The sequence below is a fragment of the Zootoca vivipara genome, chromosome 3 (assembly GCF_965207765.1).
Source record: "Zootoca vivipara chromosome 3, rZooViv2.hap1.1, whole genome shotgun sequence".
Lineage (NCBI taxonomy): Eukaryota > Metazoa > Chordata > Lepidosauria > Squamata > Lacertidae > Zootoca > Zootoca vivipara.
The window spans coordinates 74,362,737-74,390,568 of NC_142586.1; the positions used below are offsets into that span (position 1 = coordinate 74,362,737).

Sequence of the window (27,832 nt, forward strand, 5' to 3'; positions counted from 1 at the left end):
GGTAGATTACTTTAAGTGTAGGTTGCTGTATACAGAGACTGCTGTGGGGACTGCTTGCATCCTCTCAGCAGACCAAAACTGAAACTCTCAGTTGCTCACATAATGCCATGCGCATGTGCATGATTTCACTTTCTTATCTTGCAGCTGTGTAAACAATCCAGCTTCACAGCCAGAGCTTCATATTATATACAGAAACTCACAGAGACAGTTCTCTGAAAACAAATGACCAATACCCCAAAACAATTTCCGCACAGAAGAGAGAAATGGAAGTGGAAGATCTTATCCCAATATCTTCCAAATTGCACATGCACACTCACTACACTTTTGGAAATGCACAAGCTTCATTCATCGCTATGGGTGGTAGGCAACTAAGTTTTACTGAGAGTAGATCTACTGAAATTAATGGCCCTAATTTGTGTTGATTGATTTCAGTGGGCCCACTCTAAGTAAAATGTAGCTGAATATCACCCCTTGCTTTCAATCTAATCTACTTTTTACAAGCATTAAATATCAGACACTCTTACATTAATGTTAGAAGTTCCTACATCTCTGTTAGGAAAACATTCTTTAAGAAACAGATAAAAAGTTCCTGGAAGCTTTAAAGAGGGTTCCAGGGTTTTCTTTAGTGTGTAGGAGTGGCACTCTAGGCTTGATTGGTGTCAGCTGGAGGTGCAAATAAAGGGAGGAAGTTGCAGGCTGCAATTTCCACACACGCTGTCAGCACTCACACTGACAAGGTTGGAAGTAAGGCAATGTGTGCTGCTGATACGGTGAGTTTTGCTGTGTCAGGATTGTTACTGGACTGAGATTATACCGTGCTGGAGAGATAAAGGAATGTAAATAGCTTGTATGTAATAGTAATAGAAATGCTTGAACAACCAGTCAAGCAATAAAGCTCTTGACTGTGAATTTGAGTATGACTCCTGTTCTTGTCCTCTGCCTCCGGCGAAAACTCTGCTACAAACAGTAAGAGGTGGTTTTACTGAGGTGCTACCACACAAGCAGTAAAGCGCAGTGGAAGTGTGTGGGCGGTAACCTCTAATAATCTCCTGTAGGCTATTCCCATGTCCATCAGGCACCAAACATTAGCAAGGGTTTTGCCACCAATTCTGCCAAGGCTGGATTCACATACCATTAGGCAGGTCAGCTGCACCACTAGAAGGTTTGCAATGTGCACCCTGCTCCAGCCTTCTCTCCTAAAGTAAGCCAGGAACAGTGTATCTACTTCACCACCACAGCTGTCTACACCAGCCTGAATCAGTCCCTTTAAGCTTCTATGCTGCAGTTCTCATTTCACTGTAACTTGGGAAGCTCAGGTCTTGTGCCAATTACTTACTTTCTTGACAAACAGCTGAAAATCCAGTTGGACTTGTAATTGCCAGTGCTGGACTGTCAATAGATTTTCCACCACTGCTGGAATTCCTCAAATACATAATGGATTGGACCTTCTCTTGGAAAATGTTGCCATCTAGAAAAAGCAAACACGGGAATTTAACATCTCAGAAGATTTCATTCCTTGCACAGAATTTAAGTGGAGACATTGAACTATGCTAAGTCTTGACCAGTAATGTGATTCATTGGAGCCCCTCTGAACAAACATATTAGAGGGTGTTGACAAAGATGCAGTGTAATCCTGTGTGTATTTATTCATAAGTACATCTTACCAGGCTCAACGACACTCTCTACAAACCTACAGAATTGACTCTTCAGTGTCTGTACATGCAACAAAGACCTTCGGCTATAATTCTAATCAGGCTAGTAAGTAACCTTCTGAATTTAATGGTACTTACTTCTAAAAAAATGCCTATCTGTGACAGTTTATTGCAGCTGCAAAGAGAAGCATTCCACTCCTGCAATCCTTAAGAGATATACGAGTCTCTTAAGAGACACATAGACCTGCCTCACAAGCATTTCAGTAGCTAATATCATTCCCATCTTCAGAGGGGATAAGAAGGAAGAAGGGCAGCAGCACCATTTAGGTGAAATAGGAAGCTTCCAGTGAACAGATTAAACTGAATGGGTGCTTTAGTTGTGCAGCTTGAAATAACTAATGTATCAACTGATTAGAACTTGCAGCTTTCCAGCAATCATTCACATGAGCATGAAAGCTAAAATAAACCAAGTGTCCTCAAAGATCCTTCAAGAAGCTGTGTGGTCCTTTTAGCTTATGCACTATCCTGCTTCACAGAACTAGGCATAGAGTGGCTGAAGATGAGGACATTCAGGTTCCAAAGAATGTTCGCAAACCAGAACACTCACTTCCGGGTTTGCAGTGTTCAGGAGCCAAAATGTTCGATTCGCAAGGCGTTCGGGATCCAAGGTATGACTGTATTAGCTTTTTACAAATATGTCAAATATGTTGAACATCAAGCTCTGAATTCAATACAATAGGGCTGAGAGACTAAAAATCTGCTACCATAAACCAATCAGAATGCAAGTATGAATATAATCTGGGGAAACAAATCAAGAGTAGAAGCTATAAAATGAAGGGGGCAGGGATTGAAAAAAGGTAATCTGTTATGTTTCTGTAGTATTAATATAGTTAGTTTCTTATTTTCTGATTCAGGTCAAAACAATACTTTACCTATGTGCAGGGAAAAGTAGAAATCTCTGGGATTGTGACATACATATGTATTAGTAGGAGGGTGAACTGCTAAGAGGAAATTGAAGATCAGTGCCAGCAATTCCAGATCTGGGGGAGAACCAAGTACTTCTTCAATTATTTTCACAAATGATGTGCAAACTTCTGTAGGCATAGATGTGAAGTCTTCTTCTTTCTGCTCCTAAGAGAGAAACAAAGAGAGAAACAAATAGAGTCCTACAAAATCACAATTTCATTCTATGTACTGTTCAAAGATATATATCTGATGAAACTGTATTCCTTTGTTTTACCTGTACTCACACTTCTAGGATGCATGCATGTATACCGTAGCAGAGGGCATGTTACAGAATTATGTAAAGCTGCTATTTATAACCTTTTCCAAGGAATGGTCAGAAAACTCCCTGCTGGCAATGGTTTATATATCTCTTTCAAAAAGGAGATCAAATCAGATCCATCAGCCCCTTCAAAATCTAGAATTTTTGGAAGTATCTGTAAGGTAATTACTCTGGGATGCCGAATCTCAACACTTAACACTTAAGATTTAGGACCAATTGACAATGTTACAAGCATGGTCTTGTAAATACTGGCATTATAGCTTGCAGCACTGAGCTCCACCCTAACTTACGTGTGTGTGTGTGTGTGATCCAATGGAAACTAGATATCAAGCAATTTTGAAACCTAACGTAATGCATATCTACTATCTCAGATATAGCTATCATTTGCATTAACTGGCATATGTGGAGAATATTCCAGTGAGGCATGAGGGACCTACAGACCAGGAAAGTTAGAAGCGCATACTTTTTGTGGTGCAAGGTCATCTCAAGTCCTGTTCAGATATACTTTCAAGGAGCAACATGAGTAGAAAAAGGTTGTGGAGCTATGTACCTGTACCCCCCTCTCCCAATTATCACATAGCTCTGCTGGCTTCCACATGTAACTTCTACAGCAGCAGAGCCTTTTCTAATTATGAAGGTTCCCCATTTGATTAAGCACCCTGGAAGACTGGGGTTCTAAGTAGCACAGGAAGACTCCACTGGTAGAAAGAGCCATCTGTTGCAAATGTTACACCAGAACACCAGCAAATGCCGTCTGATATCAGGGGTGGAGTTGTAACAGTTAAATAGGGCTTATGGCAGGCATCCCCAAACTGCGGCCCTCCAGATGTTTTGACCTACAACTCCCATGATCCCTAGCTAACAGGACCAGTGGTCAGGGATGATGGGAACTGTAGTCCAAAACATCTGGAGGGCCGAAGTTTGGGGATGCCTGGCTTATGGCATTTGCAGATCTAACTAAAAGTCACATCATAAATCAGTTAGTGGAATCAGTGGAAGTTGGGAAAGCCAGACAGACGGCTTTCACTATTCAACAGTTTCTGTTTCTGTTCAAAATCACCACTATCTGTAATATCTTTATTAATAGGGCTGGAGAAAGAGGAGGAGTGTGAGTCAGATGCTGTGAAGCACCATGTACATGTTCACTCTTACAGGCAAACACCTGAAACATTCAAAACAAAGGTTGTGGTGCCTTACCTGCAGAACCTGACATGTCAGAAGGAAGCGATGCACAACTTGAGCTTTGAGGAGCTGCTTAATGTTAAACGACTGCTGCCAGTGATCATCATGGATAAGGATTTCCAGAGCTGATAAGAGTGTTTCCCAAACACCTGGCTGCAAAAGCAGAAGTAGTCTTAGGCACACACAAAATCAAAATGAAGTTAGAAGCAAGTTGCCATCGAAAGTTTATTGGTGGAATTAAAAAAACAGTAGCCAGCAAGGCAACCCAAAACTTCAGAAATCTAGATTGTTAGTGTGATGTCAATGAAAAGATCCTGTGTGCTTAGCATAACAGTGGTCACAAATGCATGCAGGACCTACATTTTACATCTAGATAGCACCAAAATATTTTGTTAGGCTTCTGTCTAAAGTACAGTGGTACCTCGGGTTAAGAACTTAATTCGTTCTAGAGGTCTGTTCTTAACCTGAAACTGTTCTTAACCTGAGGTACCACTTTAGCTAATGGGGCCTCCCGCTGCTGCCGCACCACCGCTGCACAATTTCTGTTCTCATCCTGAGGCAAAGTTCTTAACCCGAGGTGCTATTTCTGGGTTAGCGGAGTCTGTAACCCGAGGTAAAGGTAAAGGGACCCCTGACCATTAGGTCCAGTCGTGACCGACTCTGGGGTTGCGACGCTCATCTCATGTTATTGGCCGAGGGAGCCGGTGTACAGCTTCCGGGTCATGTGGCCAACATGACAAAGCTGCTTCTGGCGAACCAGAGCAGCGCATGGAAACACCGTTTACCTTCCCGCCGGAGCGGTACCTATTTATCTACTTGCACTTTGAGGTGCTTTCGAACTGCTAGGTTGGCAGGAGCTGGGACTGAGCAACGGGAGCTCACCCCGCCGCGGGGATTCAAACCGCCAACCATTTTTTTTCATTTTCAATGCATTCCTATGGGAAATTGCGTTTCCAATGGCGTTTTTCGACTTACAATTTTTTCAACTTACGAAGAAAAGTCGAGGCACCACTGCACTGGTATAGCAATGAAAGTATTTACACAGCCACTACAGATTAGTTTTAACACCGCTGGGAAAATTTAACCACAGAGAGAGAGGGAGGGAGGGAGGGAGGGAGAGGGAGGGGGGTATAGATCCCCAAGGAAAAGGTTTGCCAGGGGAACCATGAAGAGAATAGGTAACTGACCTGCCTATGCAGGTATTAATTCCCAGCAGGGCACCTTTGAGCACTATGGTGCCTCCCAGGCCCAAGAGCCCTCCACATTTTTTTATCTTAAAATTGAGAGGACCCTGCAGTATAGCTGGAACAGTGTTTTGGGGTGTTTGGAGGTGCCCACTTTGGAGGAGGGTTCTGAGCATTGCCATTTTTCTTCTTCTGTAAAATGGGTATTTTGTGGTGCTCCTGAGTTTCAATTCAAATGTACCCTTGGGTCCCTAAAATGTTGATATCCCCTACGTGAATTAAAAAGCAAATCCTTTCTATATAAGTGCACATTCAGAAGACAGGCCAACTGCTTGTTCTGGACAGGGCTGCCCTCCCTCTAAAGGAGAAAATGCATAGCTTGGGGGTATTCTTGGATACATCTTTGTATCCAGGAGGCCTTGGAAACCATCTCACATTTTCTAGATGGAATAGAGATTTTCTGGTAACAACCATATTTTAACTTTGATTTAGTTGTGAAGCGGTCATGTTCTGATCTGTGCAAATCACCTGGGCTTTTGACCATATCTTCCAATCAAGTAGCAGCTCTTCCAACAGCTTGACATCTTGAATCACTGCTCTAGACTCTACATCTAGTATGAACTGCCCATTTTCATTCAGATGAATCATCTTCTCACTGCAGCATCCTGCAAGGAGAGTCTTGCAAAGGGATAACAAAGAGATTCAGTTTTGTGAAGTTATGAACCAGAAGTGAACGAAAAGTAGACTAACAATTTTGCCAAGATCAGTCAATGCAAAGAGAAGGTTTCAGTAGAGCACCTTACCTGCAAAATATGAAATCCAACGATACATTTAGGCTTTATCAACACCTGATGAATCATGGAATAACCATTGCAGTTTTCTAACTCATGTATTCTCTGCTGATTGTGTTTGGTTAAGGCAAGGATAACTTTCAGAGCTAAAGCTTGGGTTTCTTCGCAGTCGCTGATTTCCACAACCTAAAAATAAGCCAATATGCTGCTTAAGTAATAAAGCATGTCTGACAGACTGTTACTTCAGTGTTACTTGTCCTGCCCCGCATGGATGATCTTGTTACAGGTATTATGGAGGAGCTATTTCATCTGCAAGCTCTTCGTCTCTACTGGTGGCACATTTTAGGCCTTTATTGCAGGGGTTGATTTGTAAGGGGAGACTAGACCATGTGCAATCCTATCACCAAACAAGGCACTGGACAGAATAACAACTAAGTAATGCCTATTTAGCCCACCCTTGTAGTGTGTTTCAAGTGCTTCAAGAGTGCCTCAAATAAACTGGGAAATGGCCATGCTGGAACTACCCTTTCTCTCCCATGCAGTCCCCTGGACTTCACAGTGGTCCACTGGATGTCACCCATTATTAATTAAAGTGATTTTAATCCAGTACTCCTCAATCTGTGAATAGCATAGTCTCTGAAGGGCAACATCCAAAACCGGGGGTGGGGGGAATAACGTAAGGGTGGGGGCTCTGCCAAATCCACAGCCTTGCCATGCACACAGACAAATTGCTTCACCATCCTGGAGTTGGCATGGCAAAAAGGGGGGGGGAGGACAGGACCCTGCTATTTTTCCAGTCAATTCCGTTTTAGTAATGTTGCTTTTCTTCCTAATTAAAAGACTTCCAACCTACACATCCAAACCAAAACAAATTTTGAAACACTTTGTGAGAAGTGGTAGGTTAGGATTTCATTATGGGCAGTATTGGGGAATCAGTAAATGAGTAAGAACTTAGGTTTTAATTATTTAATTAATGCTAAAATAATTGCTCGGCTTTTTTGGGGGGGGGGCAAATCACTGCACGTAAACTGCAGCTTCCCCACCCATACCTGATGTGTCACATACACTGCTGTAGATGAAACGTAGCAGGGTATACACACAAAAAAGGTGCAATATCCCTGATTGTAGTTCTGCTTATAGCTTACAGCAGAATAATAACATTTATTTACTGACAGCATTTTCCTTATACCTCCATTAACAACAATGTTCCTTATTAGTAGCCCTATGAGGTGCCTGTCTGGGCATAGCTGTCAAGTTCTCCCCTTTTTTTTAAAGGGAAAATCCCTTATGCTGAATAGGCTTCCTTGCGAGAAAAGGGAAAGCTTGACAGCTATGTGTCTGGGAGCAGCTTAGGTTTCACGCACCAGTTCACCTTATATGCTTCCCCACATACTAGCAATCAAAAGTCCTGAAAGTCTGCCATGACAAATGCACTAAGAGGGAAAGCAATTTTTCAGCATCTTACCCTGGCAAAAAGGAAGACAAAGGACCCAGTTCCACCAATCTCGTGCAGTATGCCCTGGAGACTTTTGTATTCTGCAGGCTGTAGCATTTTCAGGTAATGAGGATCTGGCAAATTGCTTTGTACTTCTTTTGAGCTGAAAGGTCGTTGGGAAGGGATGGTTTTCGCTTGACCTTTAAGCCTGATTACTGGCTCATAGATTGTATAGTGGCCAGGGCAGCAAGTGGTGTAAACAGTAGCAAGGCTTTCCTGAAATACAAGACAACATTAAAAGAGATTGCAGCTTATACCCAAATCACCACTTTTCTTCTGAGCTTCCACTGTCATGGTCGGCACAGCAGTTCATCCCTACGCATTTAATGAAATGATAGTAGCCTTTCAGAAATGTAACTATGAGTTGGGATACATGAAAAACAAAGTTATAGGGTAGAAAGGAGAAAACCTACAGGAGATAAGTTGGGAATAAAGGTTTCTCAGGGAGACAAAATGAATCTGAATAAGTTGAGGAGGGTGTGTGAGATATTTGTACCGGATGTTAGAGTCACATCTCCCTGAGTTTCATTTTTTCATACCCCCTCTGTTCCACCTATTCTATTTGTGGTCTTCAGAATTTGTTTTTGGGGTTTTGTTTTGTTTTTTGCAATAGCAGCCTTAACAGAACTAATGTGGCAGCAAAGACTTTCATACACCTTGTATTTTAGATCTGGATGTGGCCTGAGATGGTCTGGGCACAAATGCTATTCCTAACAAAATGTAGTCACAGAAAGTGTGGTTAAAAAACCAAATACAAGTCAAGTGACCCAGGGCACATCAGAGCTACACCAGGGTTTGGGAGCCTCTGGTAGCCAAATGTTGCCAAGCTATAACTCCCATCTGCCCAAGCAAGGATGGTCATGGATGATTGGAATTGTAGTTCAGCAACATCTGGAGGGGTCACTGGTTCCCCACACAGGCCTGAGACAATAAGACTTTGTGTAGGAGAGAAACACTCTTGGTATTTGTTTCCTGCCCTGAATACTTGAGACAAATTAGGCTATGCTTCTAAAATAAATGTCACCACTGAGCATTGTGGCTTACAATTTCTCATTCATTTTTCATGCTGTAATGGGGAAGAGAGAGAGAGAGAGATTTAGTACTAGGATTACAAACTTACAGTTAAAGGTCCAGTGTCCACTTCTCTCTTTGTCATTAGGAGATTTTTTATTTGTTCACATTGCAGAATTTCTTTATCTATGTATTTGGTATAATCAGTTATTGTTTTGCCATATTTGCAAGGCATTACAGAGGTAAAGTCTGGTCCACAAGAATAAAGATAAAATGCTTCTTCTGGCCCAATTTTTGCACCTACAAAAACAAAAACATGTGTTTCAACATATGCTGCCTCATTGGCATTAAAAATACTTCTCTTGTAGCTCTCCAATATCTTAGTTCATAAGTGATAAGACAGGTCTCCATAGGTTTGGTTCTCATATTACACTGCACGTGTGGATGGCACGCCTGCATCAGCATTCAAGGAAGTAACGCAACATGTGAAGCCACAAGAAATCCCATGGCATGCAATGCACAAATATGTATCTTTGTGGTCACTGGATTTGCAGTGGCCAAAATTCATGAGCCACCAAGACCTGAATGTGTGGTATCTGTCGCAAGGCAAGACCAAGACCAAGCCGAACAACACAGTCTAAGTTGCACACTGCTTCAATGAAGGTGCTAAAGTTAAAAACAGATATATCCCAGTTTACAGCCCCAAGAATCTTTCAAAGTGGCTCAATAAAAGGTCTTCCTTAATGTCAGGAACTGAAACAATGTGGTTTCCATGTGGCACCACAATGAGTCAGACAGTGCTCACGCCCTCACACGCAATCTTCCCCCAGCAACACTCTATGAGTCACCTTTTGGCAGCCACCTTCCAGAAAGCTGCAGTGTTATTTATTTTAGTAGGAAGACTTATATCCTGCCTTTCTGTATCTAAAGAGACATTCAAGGCAGCTCTTAGTAAAAAAAAAATTTAAAGGAGAAAAACATATGAAAAAAGGAAACAAAAGGAGACAAGGATTGCCGCTAAACTTGCAGGGGTCAGCAAACTTTTTCAGCAGGGGGCCGGTCCACTGTCCCTCAGACCTTGTGGGGGGGCCGGACTATATTTTGGGGAAAAAAATGAACGAATTCCTATGCCCCACAAATAACCCAGAGATGCATTTTAAATAAAAGGACACATTCTACTCATGTAAAAACATGCTGATTCCCGGACCGTCCGCGGGCCGGATTTAGAAGGTGATTGGGCCGCATCCAGCCCCCGGGCCTTAGTTTGGGAACCCCTGCCACTAAAGTTTCACAGAAATACAGAATTCTAGTTGCTGGAAACTACAGGAAGGGGAGTGTTTGTTGTGCTCAAGGCCTCCTTGCAGGTTTCCTACAGGCCCCAGGCTGGCAACTAAGAGACCAGTGTGCTGGACTAGATGGGCCACTGGGCCTGATCTAGCAGGCTCTTCTTTTGTTCTAATTGTATTTTTTTAGTTATAAGAACTATGACACGGCAATAATAAAGTTTAAAAAACCTCTTTCGTATGGCGCCAGTTAGTACAAGATGACCAGCAGCACGTACGGGCAAAAACAAACAAATTTACCATTGAAGAGAAGCAGATTTCCCAGGTCCCATCTTCCAGCCAACTGCAAATACTCATCTTGGGATGATGTATAATGGCCAGTCATACAGAAGGTCTTGTTACTGTCAGAAGATAAGCTTGTTTTCCTCGGGAGGGTATAATCTAAACTAATTTCGGGTTTTCTAAAGAAAAAGAAGAAAGCTTTAGTACATCCTGAACAATTTCACTTGGATAGTGAGAGTAATTAAAGGGCTTATAATGGGTATTTTCACTTCTTCTGTGATAATTAAATTGAAAGCTGTGTAAAATAAAATAGACGCCATCTCCTACAATTGGCTCCACACCCTTACAGGGTGCTTCAAATACCCTGACAGTGCTTCAAATATAGCTGCTGCACCTATCATTTCTAGATCACCAGATGGCTGGTAGCACAGAGGACACTCACCTGGGCCCACAGCCTCAATCTCTGCAGTAACCATTCCTGCTGCTACCCTACCCTGGTTCAAGAAACCAATTAATATAGAGCTTCCTCACACAGGGCCAAGCAAATACTGAGGATGTTCTTTGGTAGACCACCAGGAACATCTCTCATTGAAGCAGACCAAAGAACCACACAAAAGCAAATGGACATAAATGTATCAGTCATGTGTCTGATATATTAAGAATAAAGACTATAATGCATACATCAAGGGGGAAACAATAATATATTAAATCCACTTAACAGTGAGACTAGAGAGATGCAAGATCTTTAGGGCAGGTGCTTTAAGAAAGTTATTTAACATCCTCTTCTTCCCCATGCAACTTTACTGGTAAGGCTATGTCAACAGTCAAGCCTGCTCTCTGCTGCAGCTGCAAGCGCACCTGTATTCTGACTTCACCATTTCCTACACACTTGGCCTAGAAGAGACTCTCACTGCCAGTTCTACACGGCCACTTCCACCTTCCAGGTCTGTCTGACGTTAGCTCTTTCATACAGTATCAGCCGAGTACAAATCTTGGTGCCTTTTTACACTGCCTTGTTTATATGAAAGTGTTGCTTATAAATATTTAATAAAACTAATAAAAACAACCACAACGATTTCATTGGCATTAATGGTTGCAAGTGGAGCTTTAATTAGGATGGCATTTAAGGATACTGAGCTCATTTAAGGATACTGAAGGATTCCAGCAGCAACAGTTTAACAGAAACAGATGGGTAAGCAACCCCTCCATTCCATTATTTCAGTTGTGAGCATTTATTTGTCCTCCTCCTCCATATTTCATCAAGCTCAAATTTAGAGAGAAGGCAGTGCCTCTAGAGCAGGGGTCAGCAACCTTTTTCTGCAGTGGTCTGGTCCACCATCCCTCAGACCTTGTGGTGGGCCAGACTATATTTTGAAGGGGGGGGGAGGACGAATTCCTATGCCCCACAAATAACCCAGAGATGCATTTTAAATAAAAGCACACATTCTACTCATGTAAAAACACACTGATTCCTGAACCGTCTGGGGGCCGGATAGACAAGGCGACTGGGCCGCATCCAGCCCACAGGCCTAAGGTTGCCTATCCCTGCTCTAGAGCTCCTTTAATGATAATAGTTCTATAATTTACCACATTGGGGAATTACCTCTGACCAGAAATCCACAAGGACAGTGTTCCATGGATATTTTTCTTGCTTTCTGGCTCTTGCAGGTATGTCAGTGCCATATGCTGCCACGTCCCTACAAGGAATGTGTTCTCGGGTGTTTCCGCTTGTGCTAACAGTCCAGCTTTCATTTCATCGTTTGGGTCCATACACATACTATGAAAATATGAGAATATGCCAGTCTGTCATCCTTTTAAATTGTGGTAGAGTTTTTAAATTTATGCATAAAATACTACTCTGGGACACTGTTGTATTTCCAATACATACAGACTTTGGGTCCTAAAAGTTGCCATGTTTTTCATTGTTCATATAGATTGAACCAAGAAATGTCAGTTTGTTAGTGACAAAAATACTATCTGCCGCTCATTTTTTAGGTTTCTGCCTACAACTAATTGATGCATTCCCCCCTTTTTTTCTGTAATAGTTCTTTGAAGCCTGGATCCTCTCCTTCTCCACTATACCCCCCTCTAGTTGTTACTGTTTAAACAACAGTGCTCCAGTTCATAGCCATCTCCTCATCATTACACTGTGACAGGATGATCAGAGATGACCTAAATGGTTTGCTTTTCACATCAAGAACAAGAATTGTAGGCACAGCCTCCCCACCTGCATTATTATGGATGCTTGAAACTGTTCACAGCTGTTGTTTTAACCCTCTGCTGCAGTGTAATTTTTCAGTCAGTTTATTGTCTTTCCTGCTTTTTTTCCAAAAAAAAAAAAACCACAAGAAAATATTCAAAGCAACTCAGGGCACTTTTTTCTGTTTCATTCATGAGGCATCCTGTCAGGACACTTCATGGCCCAACTGTGCCTTCTGTAATAAGGTAAATTAATCCTTTCCCCCCTAATGCTCACTTTTGTAAGCCTTGAAAATCATATTTATCACACTGTACAGATTTCTTCTCCAGCTAGGCTCCGTGAAATACAATTGCCAGCATGGTGTTACCAATTAAAACTGATCTAAAACGGATGATGGGCAAAAATCATCTGACCCATTTTATGCATCTCATTCCCTGAGCTCCAAGCAGCAACAAGAGTGACTGCAGTTAGTTAAAAAGTTAAAAATAAATAAGAATCATTGCTAAGAACTCTATGATCTCCTGATAATTGTAGCACAGGCAACCCACCATTTATGCAGTTCAATATGTACACGACTGTGCACACATGAATCACGCTGAACTCCAAAACATCACAAAAAGGGGCGGAATGGGGTGTTTGCAGGCTTCTTCAATGGGGATTCAAATATACATGATTTGATTGATGGGTGTGGTAGCTCATAACATAACCCCTGTGTAAATGGGTGATTGCCTGTATTCCCTGAACGGGACCCTATGTTAAACCTACTAGAACAGAAGAAGAAATAATGCATTTGTCAGTGTGTAAAAACAAGTTTACAGTACCGAAATGTGAAACTTCCAGTGTTCACATTCGCCCACACTTGGATCATCAATGCTTTGGACCCCAGTGAAAATATATGAAGGCAACCATCTTCAAGAAGTTTGTCTCCTAAATTGAGGTGATCAATTCCAGCTTTGCTTTCTTCTAGAAAGATGGTTAAATCAGGTAGAGAGTTAAAACAATGGATGCTGACAAGCACAACTGCCTTGCATTTTGTAAAGTATAAAAATGTAGCTACGGTAGCATCCCATAAGATAGTTGAAACTAGAGTCATAGCTGTCAACCCTCCTGTTTTTTTGCGGGAAACCCCCTTATTTCAATCCGTTTTCTGCTGGCAGCCCGGATTGTAAAATATCCTGTAAATCTCCCAGAAGGCGAAGTAGCCGCTGCTCTGGATGGAGCCCGTGCAGCTCCGCCGCTGCCCCCGCCGCCAACTGGCAAGGAGGGGTTGCCCCGCCGGGCATAGTGCTGCGCTTCCCGCTGGAAGTGCCGAGGGGGGGGGGTCCCGGTGCTGGATGCCAAGGAAGGCGGAGCCTCAGGCTTCCGGTGCGGGGAGGGTCAGGCAGTGAAGTAGAAAGCCCTACGAGCAGGAGCACCAGTCAAGGCTCAGCCAGGCTGCTGGAGTGCAAGGAAGGAGGGAGGGAGGGAGGGAGGCAGGCAAGCTGTGCGCACATCCAATGAGAGCCTGCTGCAGAGTTGTTTGAATCATGCGTTGATCTTGTTTTGAGAAACATGATAGGCCTATTTATTGAGGGTGGGCGGTGGGGGGGAAATGCAGGAACGGGGAAGCACACCTCCAGCCCTTAGATGCTGCCTCTGGAAGCGCGAGTTCGAAGGGTTGGAGGCGATTTCCGATGCCTAGACATGCGGACATGGGCAGCCTGGCACCGGAAGTCAGACATGCGCAGAACCGATTTCCGGTGCCCCGGACATGGGCAGAGCTGGCACCGGAAATCGCTTCTGCGCATGCCCGGGCATGCGCAGAGGCGATTTCCGGCAGCACTCAGCAAGGGATCCCTTATTTTTAAATCCTAAAGTTGACAGCTATGACTAGAGTCCTAGTTGGATTTGAATTATAGACCGCAGGCATGCCCAAATTTCCTTTCCATTATGATTCCGTTTTGCATTTCTTAGAGTGAGGAAAAACCACTGATAAATTTATAGCTACCGTGTTTCTCATATTTTAAGGCATCCCTACAAAATAAGGCATGGCAGGATTTTCCTGAGGTGGAAAAATATAAGGCATACCTCGAAAATAAGCCGTACCGGGTGGTGGAAGAAGGTCTGTGGCAAAGAAGGGTTGCTGCTGCCGCGTTAACCCCCGAGACCTGGCTGCAGCCTCAGCGCGCAGCGCGTGCAGCCCCAGAACCCGGCTGTAGCCTTTGCGCGCGGACACCCGGGACCCGGCTGCAGCCTTTGCCTGCCGCGCGCGCAGCCCCAGGACCCGGCTGCAGCCTTTGCCTGCCGCGCGCACAGCCCCAGGACCCGGCTGCAGCCTCTGCCTGCCGCGCGCTCAGCCCCAGGACCCGGCTGCAGCCTCTGCCTGCCGCGCGCGCAGCCCCAGGACCCGGCTGCAGCCTCTGCCTGCCGCACGCGCAGTCCCAGGACCCGGCTGCAGCTTCTGCCTTCCGCGCGCGCAGCCCCAGGACCCGGCTGCAGCCTCTGCCTGCCGCGCGCTCAGCCCCAGGACCCGGCTGCAGCCTCTGCCTGCCGCGCGCTCAGCCCCAGGACCCGGCTGCAGCCTCTGCCTGCCGCGCGCGCAGCCCCAGGACCCGGCTGCAGCCTCTGCCTGCCGCGCGCGCAGCCCCAGGACCCGGCTGCAGCCTCTGCCTGCCGCGCGCGCAGTCCCAGGACCCGGCTGCAGCTTCTGCCTTCCGCGCGCGCAGCCCCAGGACCCGGCTGCAGCCTCTGCCTGCCGCGCGCGAAGACCCGGTGGGAGCAGGTCTGTGGTCTGTACAGATACCGGTACCGGTACTTATTTTTTAATTAAGACATCCCTTGAAAATAAGCCATGCTGTGTTTTTTTCAGGAAAAAATTAATATAAGACATGACTTATAATATGAGAAACACGGTAGCTAAGATGAATTGCCTGCGGTTTTTCATATGCAAAACACCCTTGAGCTTTTCTCACAAATTGTATGTCATTAACACTATTAATGCAGGAGACAATTGAGAATGGAAAAAAGAAGCATGCATCCCAGCCAAGGTAGATTTGCATGCATATTAGAAACTCATTTAGAAAGGGGGGGGGAGAGGGAAGCAGATTTAAGTCTCAAGTCTCTGGTGAAAATGACTAAAGAGCCTGCTGATCTGTGGTACTAAGACAAGGAAATATGTTAAAACCTTCAACTTAAACTAGGATCTGGAAAGTATCAAGCAAATAATACAGTTGTAAGCAAATGACTTATTGTGTGACTTATGATTCACGCATGCTAAGAAAACTTCAAGAGCCAACTATCTATAGCAGGGGTCAGCAAACCCTCAGGATCCCTTCCAACTCTACAATTCTATGATTCTATGAAATTCCAAACTCCCATGTTTCAGTGGAATAAAAATAGGCATGGTACGTTGGCTTTTGCAATAATTCTCTTTACTGTAATTGTCATATTCTTGTACTCCATTGGTTCTCGCTTTGTTGAAAAGTGTTTTTTTATCTTGTTATATTTAAGAATAAATAAATGTAAGTATTTTTTTAAATACACAATGCTGTGATTTGGAGCTCCTTACAGAAGAGCGATGTGTAATGTTTATCTATAGCTGGAATCTTTTAACTCAAAAAAGCTCTCTTTGGGATCAATGCTCTTTCCTCTGAATGTGTGGCACTACATGCAGCTAGAAGAATGACCTGATTTTTAATATATATATATATTATCAAAAGTCTTTACAGATTCAGTTTCATTGTATTACAGAATATGACTTACCCATATCATCAAAACTGCTGTCGTGTGAAATCAGTGATTTGCTCCTCCTTTTCATTCTTTTTGCTTTCTCTAAGGAAATGTCTACTTCATGGATGCGTTCCGTACAAAACCACAATGAGATGCTGAAACCTTCAGACATATGTGGCCAACAGTTTTGCCCAACCAGAGGCAAATGGATTGGAGCAACGTGCCAAGAAGAAAGTAGATGGTGAGGCAAGCTCTCCCCCTCTGCTTCCTTCTTGGTCTGTGCAAACTTTGCTCGTCTTAGTAGTCCTATGGTTTTGCTGCCAAAACTGAGAGTTGGTTTTTGCAAAGGGCTACTTCCTGAATTTGGTAGTTGATGCAAAGGAAACGAGATATGCTGTAAGGGCCTCATCTCGGTATTTGTCTCCAAAATCTTCAGAATTCCTTTAAGCAACGTGCTCTAAAAGAAATGAATAAAATAAGACAGGAACTACATAACTGTTCATTGCTATTATACCCTAAACTGCAAGAATTAACAGATTGTTTCAATTAGCTCACTTTAAAGAAACTGATGCAGCTCAAAAAGTTGTTTTGAGACAACTAATATTCAGTTTCCTCAAAGGTGAGTTGCTTGATCATTTTGGTTCCCCTTTTCTGACCTTTTCCAGCTCTACAATATCCTTTTTGAGGTCAGGTGATCAGAACTGTACAGAGTATTAAAAAGTGGTTGCATCCTATATTTGTATAACCTCATTGTGATATCCACAGTTTTATTTTTAACTGCTTTCCTAATCTTCCCTAGCATGAAAATTGCCTTTTTACCACCCATTTACTCAGTTTGGAGATGTTATTTTGAAGCTCTCTGCAATCTCTTTATTTTAACAGCCCTGAACAATGTAGTATCATCAGCAAACTTGGACACCTCATTGCTTATCCTCAACTCTAGGCTGTTTATGAGCAAGTTAAAAAGCACAGTGCGCCCCATACCAATCCTTGGGAGACTCCATTTTCTACATCCCTCTTTTCGGAGAACTACTTCCTACTACTTAAGCAATTCCTGATCCACAAGAAGACCTCTCCTCTTATCCCATGACTGCTAAGCATAAATCTTTGGTGAGGTACCTGCCATAATAGTATGAAAACCTTTTTACTGAATGGAGATTAGTGCTAGAAGAGATTCAAATGAACCCAACCTACTCCTCACAGTCAGGATTATCCAGTATCAAAAGCATTCTGAACAGATGAGAGTATAATTGCTTCTTGAAAATATCTAAACACCAATACCCTGCATACTGTACTGCTTATTCCTTTGCTGAGGTGCTTTTAAGATATCCCAATTCTTAGGTTTACCCTCCTTTATTTAATTCCACCTTTTCCTTATTCTGTCCACATTTTTGAAAACTCTCAATATATTCTGTAACTTAAGACATCCAATTCCTTCAGCCATACTTCAGAGGATTTGCCTTCTAAACTTTATTAGCAGCTTTCCTCAAAGTTCTCCCATTCATCATTACAAATGAAACAAGAAGCACTGGAGAAAGAGGTCATTTTCTCCTATTACTACCGGTACTACTACTACTATCCGCCCATCTAACTAGATTGCCCTAGCCCACGGGTGTCAAACACAAGGCCCGGGGGCCAAATCCGGCCCGCCAGACCTCGTCATGTGGCCCGCCGAGCGCCCCAGCCAGCGGGACCCAGCAGTGGGACCTTGCTGCTGAAGCGCCGTGCCAACAAAGTGCCGACAAACAGCTGGGGCCGGGGAAATGCTTTATGCCCCTGGGTCCCTTCGCGCTCTTTTCTGGCGCTGAATCAAGGCGGCGACCCCCCTTCCCTCTCTTTCTTCCTCCCTCTCGTTCTTATTCTTTCTTTCCCTCTCCTTCCTTCCTTCTTTATCTCTGTCTTCTCTCCCTCTTTCTTTTTCTTTCCTTCTTTATTCCTTCTTTCCTACTCTTCTTTCTCTCACCTCTTTCCTTCCTCTCTCCCTCCTGCTCCCTCTTTTCTTTCTTCCTTCCTTCCTTCCTTCCTTCCTTCCTTCCCAACTTTCTTCCTCTCCCTCATTCTTATTCTTTCTTTCCCTCTACTTCCTTCCTTCTTTCTCCCTTTCTGTCTTCTCTCCCTCTTTCTTTTTCTTTCCTTCTTTTTTCTCTTCCTTATTTCCAACTCTTCTTTCTCTCCCCTCTTTCCTTCCTTCCTCTCTCCCTCCCACTCCCTCTTTTCTTCCTTCCTTCCTTCCTTCCTTCCTTCCTTCCTTCCTTCCTTCCTTCCTTCCTTCCTCCTCTCCCTCTCCCTCTCCCTCTCCCTCTCCCTCTCCCTCTCCTCAGAAACATAGGATGCTGCTTTATACTTCTGGCCCTTAAACCCTGGAACCAGGAGAGCAGCTTCAGTGAGTCAACCTCAGCCAGTCCCTTTGGTGAAGGGTGGTGGCTCACTGGCAGAACATCTGTCCTGCATGCAGAAGGACCCCAGCATCTCCAGGTACTAGTAGCTCTGCAAAGGTCCTGCATGAAACCCTAGCGAGCCTCCACCACCCAGTGCAGTTACCAAAAATCATTTTTCAATAAATTGTACAATAATTGTACATTTGAATATCTACTTGCCATTATTCTGACTATGTTTCCGCTTTCAGAGCTAGTTATTACTTACATTATTACAAAAAACAGTAATAATTGAATGCAGTGACAATAATTTATGATAATAAAGAGTGGACACATAGTCCTACAGATACAACCGGCCCTTTGAGGGTGACCAAACTGCTGATGCGGCCCCCGATGAATTTGAGTTTGACACCCCTGCCCTAGCCACTCTGCATATGCATACATTCATTTTTAAAATTAGTCACATTTTAAAATTAGTCACATTAAGAGCCAAATAGTGACACCCAATAATGACGTCCCCCTGGCCCAAGAGGCATCCAGCTGAGCAAATAGGACTCCCCCGTGGTCCCTCCCACCCCTTAAATTTTTATTGAAGATTAGGGTACCCTCTGGAGCATATTGGGGGAGCATGGTGGGCTGTAAGGGAATGGGAGGAAGGGAAATTCCATCATGTCCACTGGCACAACACTGGATCTTGTTGAAAGCAACATACAGGAATACAAACTTCAGAATAATTCAGTACAAGTAACTTGTAACTGATGCACCTTGAACATGTGCTGCTTCAACTTTACACAGTTGAAAGTCACCTGGCTAAAGTTACACAGATTAAATCCATGGAAAGCAGAGAGCTTAAAAACTCTTTTCGCCCAGGTTTTTCCCAGTGAAGAAATAACTATTAAGCTCTCAGACTTGCTTGTGGGTAGGGGTGATAAGACCCCTTTAGCGTGCCGGCTCCGGAAGGTAAGATTGTTTGTGTAGCGGCAGCTACAAGGAATTGGCTTGAATATATGTGTTTTTGTATATATGTTCTACCCCCAGAAGGCAAACCTTGTGCAAGAAACAAGTTACCGGTACAGTGGTACCTCTGGTTACGAACTTAATTCATTCTGGAGGTCCGTTCTTAAGCTGAAACCGTTCTTATCCTGAGGCACACTTTCGCTAATGTGGCCTCGGGCGCGTGATTTCGGTTCGCATCCTGGGGCAAAGTTTGCAACCAGGAGCGGCTACTTCCGGGTTAGCGGAGCTCGTAACCTGAAGTGTTCGTAACCAGAGGTACCACTGTAATGACAATGTGTCTAGTTGCAGCAAGGATTGCCAACCCGCTGCTCATTGGGGGTCATGGCCTTCAATTGTGGCTCTTAATAATTTTTTGGAATTGAGGGGGAGGCATCTAAGAGCAGGGCAGATGGACCCGGAAAGGCCCATCCCATAGCATTCTTATTGGTTTGGAAGGCTGTTGGAGAGAAGGAGAGGCATGGCAGGAATGGCTTCCCCTCTCAGCTATTGGCCCTATCCTGCTTGTTTGTTCGCTGTAGCTGGCACTTGTACCCTGTAGCTGGCACTTGCTTCACCCACACTATCTGATTAGGGGGCTGACATACTACTTCACTCTGAAAATGCTAAATGAAAACAAAATAGCTACTATATCAACATTGGCAGTGTACTTCAAAGTACTTCGTTTCATTCTTAAAAAATTACCGTAGATGGTGTTTTTTCCAAAAAGATTCTTAAAAGAAGAGTCAGCTCCTCTGAACAGGTTTTTGAGCTCATCAGAGACACCAGCAGATCCACCAGCACCTGCTGACATGCTGAAAAGCAACAGCATCATTCATTTTGAAATGTTATCACAACTACCAAAGTTATTAAAATAAACAGCTAGAATCCAAGAAGTCACCCTGTCAACCCCTCTCCCCGTCCTGATAGCAGTTCTTGCATTGCTGGATATTATTTTTCCTAAAATACAGGAAAACATCAGGAGCAACCTCTGAGCCTGCACAGAATTGTCACCAGAAAAAGACTAAAAAATCCTAATACTGTATGCATGTACAGCTGTCTACATTTGTACAGCTAAATAAGCTCTTAAAAGCCGGTATGTAAGCGTTTCGCCAACATAAAATAGTTTTGCTACTAACATTTCTACCCCATTGTATCCTGGGAAAACCTCAAAGTGCCTTGTCCCCAGGAGCAGGGGGCTCTCTTAGGTGGATGACAGCCTGATTAATACTTACCTAGCTTAAACAATGCAAGAGCAATATATACTATCAGACCACCTCTCAAAGCAAACTAGAATCAAAACATTTGCACAGTGGAATTAAAGCAGCAACAAAAATTTCTAGGAAGAAAAACAGAAACTTTTCAATGGTATGAAGAGCTACTAAAATCCCAAGTCCCATTATTTAGATACATTGCATGATACTTAACCATTGCCCATGTGACTCAAGACAGGCTGTCACCAAACTCTTCATATCACTAGTTACAGGTAGGTAACACCTGTAGATGGGTGTTATCTCATTATGCATGATCAAGCTTTCTTTAGCACCTCAGCCCAGGACTAATTGCAGCCATCAGCAGCCATTAACACCCATCTACAGGTTTACCACTCCCATCAGCCCATCTCCCATTCCCACCCACCCCCACCACCCTCTGTATATATATAGGGTCTGACACTTCTGTTTCTAGTGTATCTGAAGAAGTGTGCATGCACACGAAAGCTCATACCAAAATATAAACTTAGTTGGTCTTTAAGGTGCTACTGAAGGAATTTTTTTATTTTGCTTCATATCACTGTTTAGTGGATACATACTATGAAGCCAAGAGCCTAATAACGTACTATTCACGTACTCTATTATTCTTAGTTTCAATCTATGTCCTAAGAAGAAGACATTTCTGGCAGAAGACACTGTCAACCAAAAATCTTGAGACCCAAAACATAAATTGACTTAGGGCTATTGCCCCACCGTGGCTATACTTTCTTTCTTTAAACCGAGAAGCATTCAATCTTACAATTTGCTGGAATTCATTTGACACTCATTGGGCCAGTATGAATGTAATGCTAAACTCATGGCTCAGAGAGACCTAAAAATTTATAGTTAAGAGTACCTGCCCGAGTGAACAGTACCCAAAAAGGGAAATACTGCTTTTCTTTATAACTCACCATGAAAATGGGAATCTGTCTGCGTCAATATGTGGATGAACCCTACCAAGAGACTCTTTACAGCTCCCTAAAAATAAAAAATAAAATTATATACTGAACAATCATCTTGAATTAGCAAAATGCTTGCCAAGTGATGGGGCCCTTAGAAAATGGGCTTCAGCTCTGTGGCTGGCTGAGTACTAGTCCCAACCTCCTTCTAAGCTGGCTTTGCCTGACCTTGTCCTGTCCCCTCAGACTTCCTCTCCCAGTTGATTACCTCAACTGCAGAGTTACCTCAGGCCTCTTACTCTTTGTATTCACTTGAAGACCATCCCAACGACATTAAGATGACTACCCAAATAGAGAACAGATATATGGGAATGTGGCCTACAGATGCACAAGTGCTTAATGAACTGCACAATGAACAGATCTTGTCTTTGTTTACTTCAAGCCTTGGAGATTGTGTCTGCGTCCTTAAGTCCAGCACTCTTACAGCATTTCCAGAAAAGAGACATTCTGGTTGTTGCTCACCTCTGCTGTTGTTCTCACCCACATTTACTCTAGACCCTTTGCTTCTAGGCCAACTGAGAATGGTATTCTGTGCCTCTTTTGCTAGTGTGAGGCAAGCTGATTCATGTGCATGCAAATAGGTCTGAGCTGGGATGTGATTTGGTGATGGGGAACACTGATGGCTCTCCTAAAACAGAGGAAAGTAATGGGGGGGGGGAAATAAGAGAAGTCTAAGGGATCACACCCTTGAAAGGTTCCTTGAATTGTCTGACCTTCCCATCTTTCTATCCCAAGGATGAGCAGAGACTTGTGAATGTGTGGGACCTTGTTGCATAACTTATTAAACATCACTACTGTATAGCACATATGTATACTATATATGTGCAAGGTCATAGAATTGGCTTCACTTACCTGCTGCATAAGCAACATTGCATTTTTTCCCTTCAGCCTGATTGCTTTCAAGAAGCTCTGGAAAACATGTGTAAGGACATCTAGGGTTGGGTTGCTAGCAGAAAGTAAATGCAATTCCAACATACAGATTTCAGGATATATTAATTCCCCTTGAATGAGGTTTTCTGCTGTGTCACTGGCAAAACTGGAATAGCCAAAACATCCTTTTTCTTTCTTAATGTCTGTTCCTAGAAAGGAAGGCACATGGTTATCTGCTGAAATTCAGCTACTCTCTGCTGTATCTACCTACCTATTTTGTGGAGCTTTGCCCCTACTGCCCAACTTTTAATTAATAAGGATCTGGTGTGGTTATCAGATCTTTTTAAGCATACAATTGTCATGCAGAAATGCTAAGGGACTCATCAGGCAGTGGGTTGCAGATTGACAAGCATATACACTACATGAATGCTTCACTACTACAATAATCCATTTTTTAAAATCTTTCTATTTACTGATGTGCTTATGCCTCACCACCACTACTGCATGCAGACACTTTTGTGCCATCCTGCTTAAGGAAAATAATAACTTACAAAGTCCCTGCTTTATAAAAGGTTGAGCTGTACACATCAAAAAATAGAAAAATAAAAATTACAGGTCCCATGAGCAAAAAAACAACAACCAAGAGTTATGACCTGTCTACTTCACAAGTTTATAAGAAATCTGGAACCAGAGAAATACAGCAGCAGCAACTGCTGTGATTCAATAATATTTTTTTTTAATTTTGCAGATCATAGGAGATGCTGCCACCATGCTCCTCCTCAGGCAAGCAGACTACAAAACATGAGTGAAAATAAGCAGCAAATGTGACTTTAAGATGACAGCCAGCCAAAAACCAATACAGATTTCATCTGTAGAAGCTGTCAGAACAAATCAGCCCACAGGGTTCCAGGATTCTTACATCATGGTAACCATATTTAATGGTTTACCATGAGTGTGACAATCTCACCCATTTTGTTCTTTCCTGCTACTGTACTGGAGTAAGAAACATGATCACTGACTTAGTGTTAATGTTTGAACTGGAGATTGTGGGTTTTTCCTCCTTCAAACAGATGATGATCAATAGCCAAGCTATTGACTTACTGATAGTGGTTTGGAGTGAAACAAACCACAATGCCCAGTGCAGACACAATGCTAATACAGGAATTGTGGTCCATTTTTTCCATGCACTCAAGGGGAGGAGCAGAGATCAGAACAATCATGGTAAACTGTTAACTATGTTTTACCATGGCATGTGAACTGGACCACTGTATTTAAAGATTCACCATCAAATCATGATTCAACCAGCAGAGCTGGAAAATCACTATGCCTGATGAGTCCACACACATGTGAATGCTGCTGGAACGTAAACCAAGGCATATTTGAGAAAACCATGGGTGCAACACATGGAATTAAGTTCAGACTTACCTTCATCCTTGCTTTCGCTGTCATCAGGATTGCTTTCACTGTCTGCATCATAGCCTTCTTCTTCAGCAAAAAATGTAAAGCTACAGCACTGGGATTCTTCGGCTTCTTCAGATATATCACCAGCCTGAGGTGCAGGTTCCTTTTCAGATTGTTGGATCTGTGACATGCATATTTTATATGTTTAAGATCATCCATTAAAAACCTGCAGAAGATTCTGGGCTTCATAGAATATTTGACCACAGTCAAGTATTTTCAAATAGACCAGATTTGATACATCCCCCTCACTTCATTACTTTAATCTTTATGGATTCTAGCTGTCCTGTCATCTTGGCACTTGCAATACTATTTAACTCTTGTGCAGAGTGTAGAAGTTACATACAGTAGCAGAAAGAAGGAGATGGACCGTGAGGTTATCCTAAGAAGTAGCAAGAAAACTGCTTTCAGCAAATAAACTAGATACACAAAACCCAAATGTCTTCGTGTTCAAGTCCACATAGACATCCTGGTCCACAACTTACGAAGCTCCTTCGCTTGCCCACTTTCTTGCAGTCAACAGAAGGCAGACCTTCCAGCTTATAAGGCCATAAGCGAGAATGTCCTCAAGTTCTGCTTTTCAGAACTTCCAACACATTAGGGGAGTGGTAAGAAGAAGAAGTAGTAGAGGAGGTTGTTGAAAGAGTTGAATCTCTCCAGACAGCTCAATTTAAAACCACAATAATAGCAGCTCAGCTATAATGCATACCACAGATCAGGAAAGATAGCACCAAGTTCAAGAAGATGTCAGCATGGCTAATGAGCAGATGCAAGGAATCTATTTAAGGCAATAAGGCTTCCTTCAGAAAATGGATGTCTTGTGCCCAAATGAGAAAAGGAACAGAAGAAAAAAGGAAAAGAAACTTGCACAAAAAAGGTGACTGGAGTAACTTCCCTTTGAGAAGAGATTACAAAATTTGCGGCTTTTCCATTTACAAAAAGAAAGGTGAGTAAGGGGGGGACATGATAGAGGTGTCTATAATAACGCATGTTGTAGAGAAAGTGGATACAGAGATCTTTTACTTCCTCACTCATACCCAGGGCCATCAAATGAAGCTGAAGTTTGGAAGATTCAAGATAAATACCACATAACTAAACTATGGAAATATGTAGTGATGGTTACCAGCTTAGATTACTTTAAAAGGGGATTTGAAAAATCCACAGAGGATAAGGCTCCAAGCCATGATGGCTATGGGCTACCTCCAGTATCAGAGTGCCAATGGTGGGGGACAACAGCAATAGCCCTCATCTCCTGCATGTGAGCTTCCTATTGCCACCGCCTTAATCATTGTGGGAAAGCAAAATGCTGGACTTGATAGGCTTTTGTCCTGATTGAGCAGGGCTGTTCTTATGTTAGTCCCTATATTTTCCATGCCCAGAGGTTTGATACAGGAGAAGGCAACTTATTTTTTCTGATGCCCATCAAGTTACTCCTACGCCATGCCTTATGAGAGTTTTTTTCTAATTCTGAACTGTTTGTAAATAGCCTATTTTTTTCTGATGACTGATGGTAAAAATATAACGCTTATTAATGTTCCGTAACATATCAAGAGAACTTGAATCAGGCTATCAGACAAGCAAGCAGGCAATACAAAACATGCATTTTTATCTAATTATACCTTTTCTTTCTTCTCTTCGGAATGATCAAGATCAGCAAAATAGGTTCCCAAAGCAACTCGAAGCAAAGAATCAAATAAAGGCTTCACCAAGTCAGTCTCCATTATTCTAGATTTTGTAAGGTGGTCCCGCATTTCAAGTAATATATCTTCCACACACACATTCTACATTCAAGTAGGGGGAAAATAGGCTTACAAGCTTGTCCTGGTTAAATAAAACGGTACTAAAAGCAATTATAGTTTCTTCCCTATTTAAATTCCTGGCCTTCTCGCAATTGCCAACATCACAACATCAAGAACTAAGCATATTTGCTTTGAGGGTCCTTTGTTTTGTTTTTACAACCAAGAAGTATATAAATTTTATGAAATTAATAATGTGCTCTTTTGCATGTTATATACATGGTATATAGATCACTATAATTTCCTCCGAACAGTTCTAATTTGTAGATTTCGCACAATATATTTGGTTAATAATAATAATAAATTTATTATTTCTACCCTGCCCATCTGACTGGGCTGCCCCAGTCACTCTGGGTGGCTTCCAGCATAAATACATAGTAAAACATTATACATGGTTCAAAAACCTAAATGAAAAACACACCCAATTACAACACTCAAGCCTAAAAAGCGGCAAGATAATACAAAAGAAGAAATGTGTCGTGTGAATAAGTCTCAATGCACCTAACCTTTTGGTTACTTTTGCTACATTTCCTTAGGCTGAACACTGTGTCCAGATCTCTCTATGGAGATGCGTCTCACACTTTATGCTTAATTACTTTATTCTTATTACTGCAACAGCTTGTTTTCCTTCAACGGAACTGTCCGCTGTGTACCATTTAAAATGTTGCAATTTGACTAAATTTAATAGGAAGTTCAGCTTGCCATCTAGAAAGTAAGATGTGACTTTAAAATCCAGAACAGTAGTTATTTTTGTTCCTACCTCTCAAAAGGTTTTTAAAAGGGCGAAAGATTTATACAATCTGAAGAGAAACCAGAGTATCCTCTCAAAAGGTTTTTAAATGACAATATGAATGTAATTATTTCATGGCGGGTTACCTGGGGAAGAGACTCCATTTCGGACTTCTGCTGGAAATTATTTGCACTGTGTAAACAAATAGCTAGCAGAGCTTCCAAGAGTCTGATACCCTGGAGCGACCACTCGTTTTCCTGCATGAAAGCTCTTTTCAATGTTGCAGTGCCATCAGCTGAATTTTGTTCCACTCCTGAATGGTCACAGGAAAGGCATTCAGGTTGTCCTACACCGTCAAGATTCTCGTCAAGACTATCCTGGTCTGACTGCCCTCTCTCATTACTCATCTCAACAGGCTTCTCCTGCTCCCCTTGTTCCTTGGCTCCTTTTTTGGCAAGTTTCTGAATAATCATGGCTATCAGTTTATGACATACTTCAAAACCACCAAGTCTATGGAACTGTCTTTGGAAAACCGAGCTGCACAAATAGATCCAGCGGCACATCGACCAAATGTCTGCTGCTCTATGGATATGTTCCAAAGAAGGCAAAGAGAGACTTTCTGGTGACAGGCATGGGAGCCTGTGGCTCAAAGGTTCACTAGCTGTGCTGTCATAACCTGAAGTATCTTCAGAATCATTAGTGGAATCCCGATCAGCATCTGCTTCCTTACTCACACATAAGAAAGCAACACAGAGAAATATGTTTATCATGTTGACGTGAACATCTTGACTGACTGATTTCTTCTTCTTTGGATAGACTTCTTTGAGCCCAGCATAAAATTTGGTCAGGCTTTGAGGCACATCTGAAGCTACTTGCTGCCTATGAACCAAAGCACCTAATTCTAACGCAGACTTCTTTTGCTCATTGTCTAAGACATCTAAGTCTGGAATCACTTGGTCCGTCTGCTGGTCTCCAAGGCAAAATATTAATGTTTCGAACACTTTCAAGGAATAACTTCTTACAGAGTCCAAGTAATGCAATTCAGTCATTTGATTTATTCCATTGCAGCTTATGAACAACTCTCTTACTATTCTGTGGAAAAAAGCAGAAAACCAATTAGATAGAAAAGGAACCCCAAAAATTAGCATACTGTGGGTTGTATCAAATTGTGTACCTCTGCCAGGGGCAGCTGGTACTGAGGATCTGTGCCACACACCTGACCCCCTGCCAGCGAACATGATCCTATGATTATTGTGCTTACTGAGAGGGAGAGTGTTAGGGAAGCAAGCGCAGGGAGGTAAGCGCCAACCCAGCAGTCCCACCCCTGC

The 27,832-nt window shown here is 42.8% G+C and overlaps 1 protein-coding gene across 7 annotated transcripts in view; it reads right to left on the reverse strand.

Annotated features, from left to right (window-relative positions):
• LYST (lysosomal trafficking regulator) overlaps positions 1-27,832 on the reverse strand; it is an 84,720-nt gene that overhangs the window by 41,635 nt on the left and 15,253 nt on the right. For 6 of the 7 annotated variants that reach the window (XM_035108398.3, XM_035108399.3, XM_035108395.3 and 3 more), the window contains exons 6-22: positions 26,651-27,596; positions 25,598-25,759; positions 23,946-24,102; positions 22,503-22,729; positions 21,603-21,669; positions 20,147-20,256; positions 16,107-16,530; positions 13,187-13,328; positions 11,769-11,942; positions 10,184-10,344; positions 8,710-8,900; positions 7,560-7,805; positions 6,107-6,280; positions 5,832-5,981; positions 4,135-4,272; positions 2,585-2,783; positions 1,337-1,468 (exon numbers count right to left, since the gene is read on the reverse strand). In XM_035108398.3, the coding sequence (XP_034964289.3) occupies positions 1,337-1,468; positions 2,585-2,783; positions 4,135-4,272; positions 5,832-5,981; positions 6,107-6,280; positions 7,560-7,805; positions 8,710-8,900; positions 10,184-10,344; positions 11,769-11,942; positions 13,187-13,328; positions 16,107-16,530; positions 20,147-20,256; positions 21,603-21,669; positions 22,503-22,729; positions 23,946-24,102; positions 25,598-25,759; positions 26,651-27,596 (3,800 nt within the window). The remainder of the gene's footprint in view (positions 1-1,336; positions 1,469-2,584; positions 2,784-4,134; positions 4,273-5,831; positions 5,982-6,106; positions 6,281-7,559; positions 7,806-8,709; positions 8,901-10,183; positions 10,345-11,768; positions 11,943-13,186; positions 13,329-16,106; positions 16,531-20,146; positions 20,257-21,602; positions 21,670-22,502; positions 22,730-23,945; positions 24,103-25,597; positions 25,760-26,650; positions 27,597-27,832) is intronic. The other variant, XM_035108397.3, reaches the window with a different exon arrangement.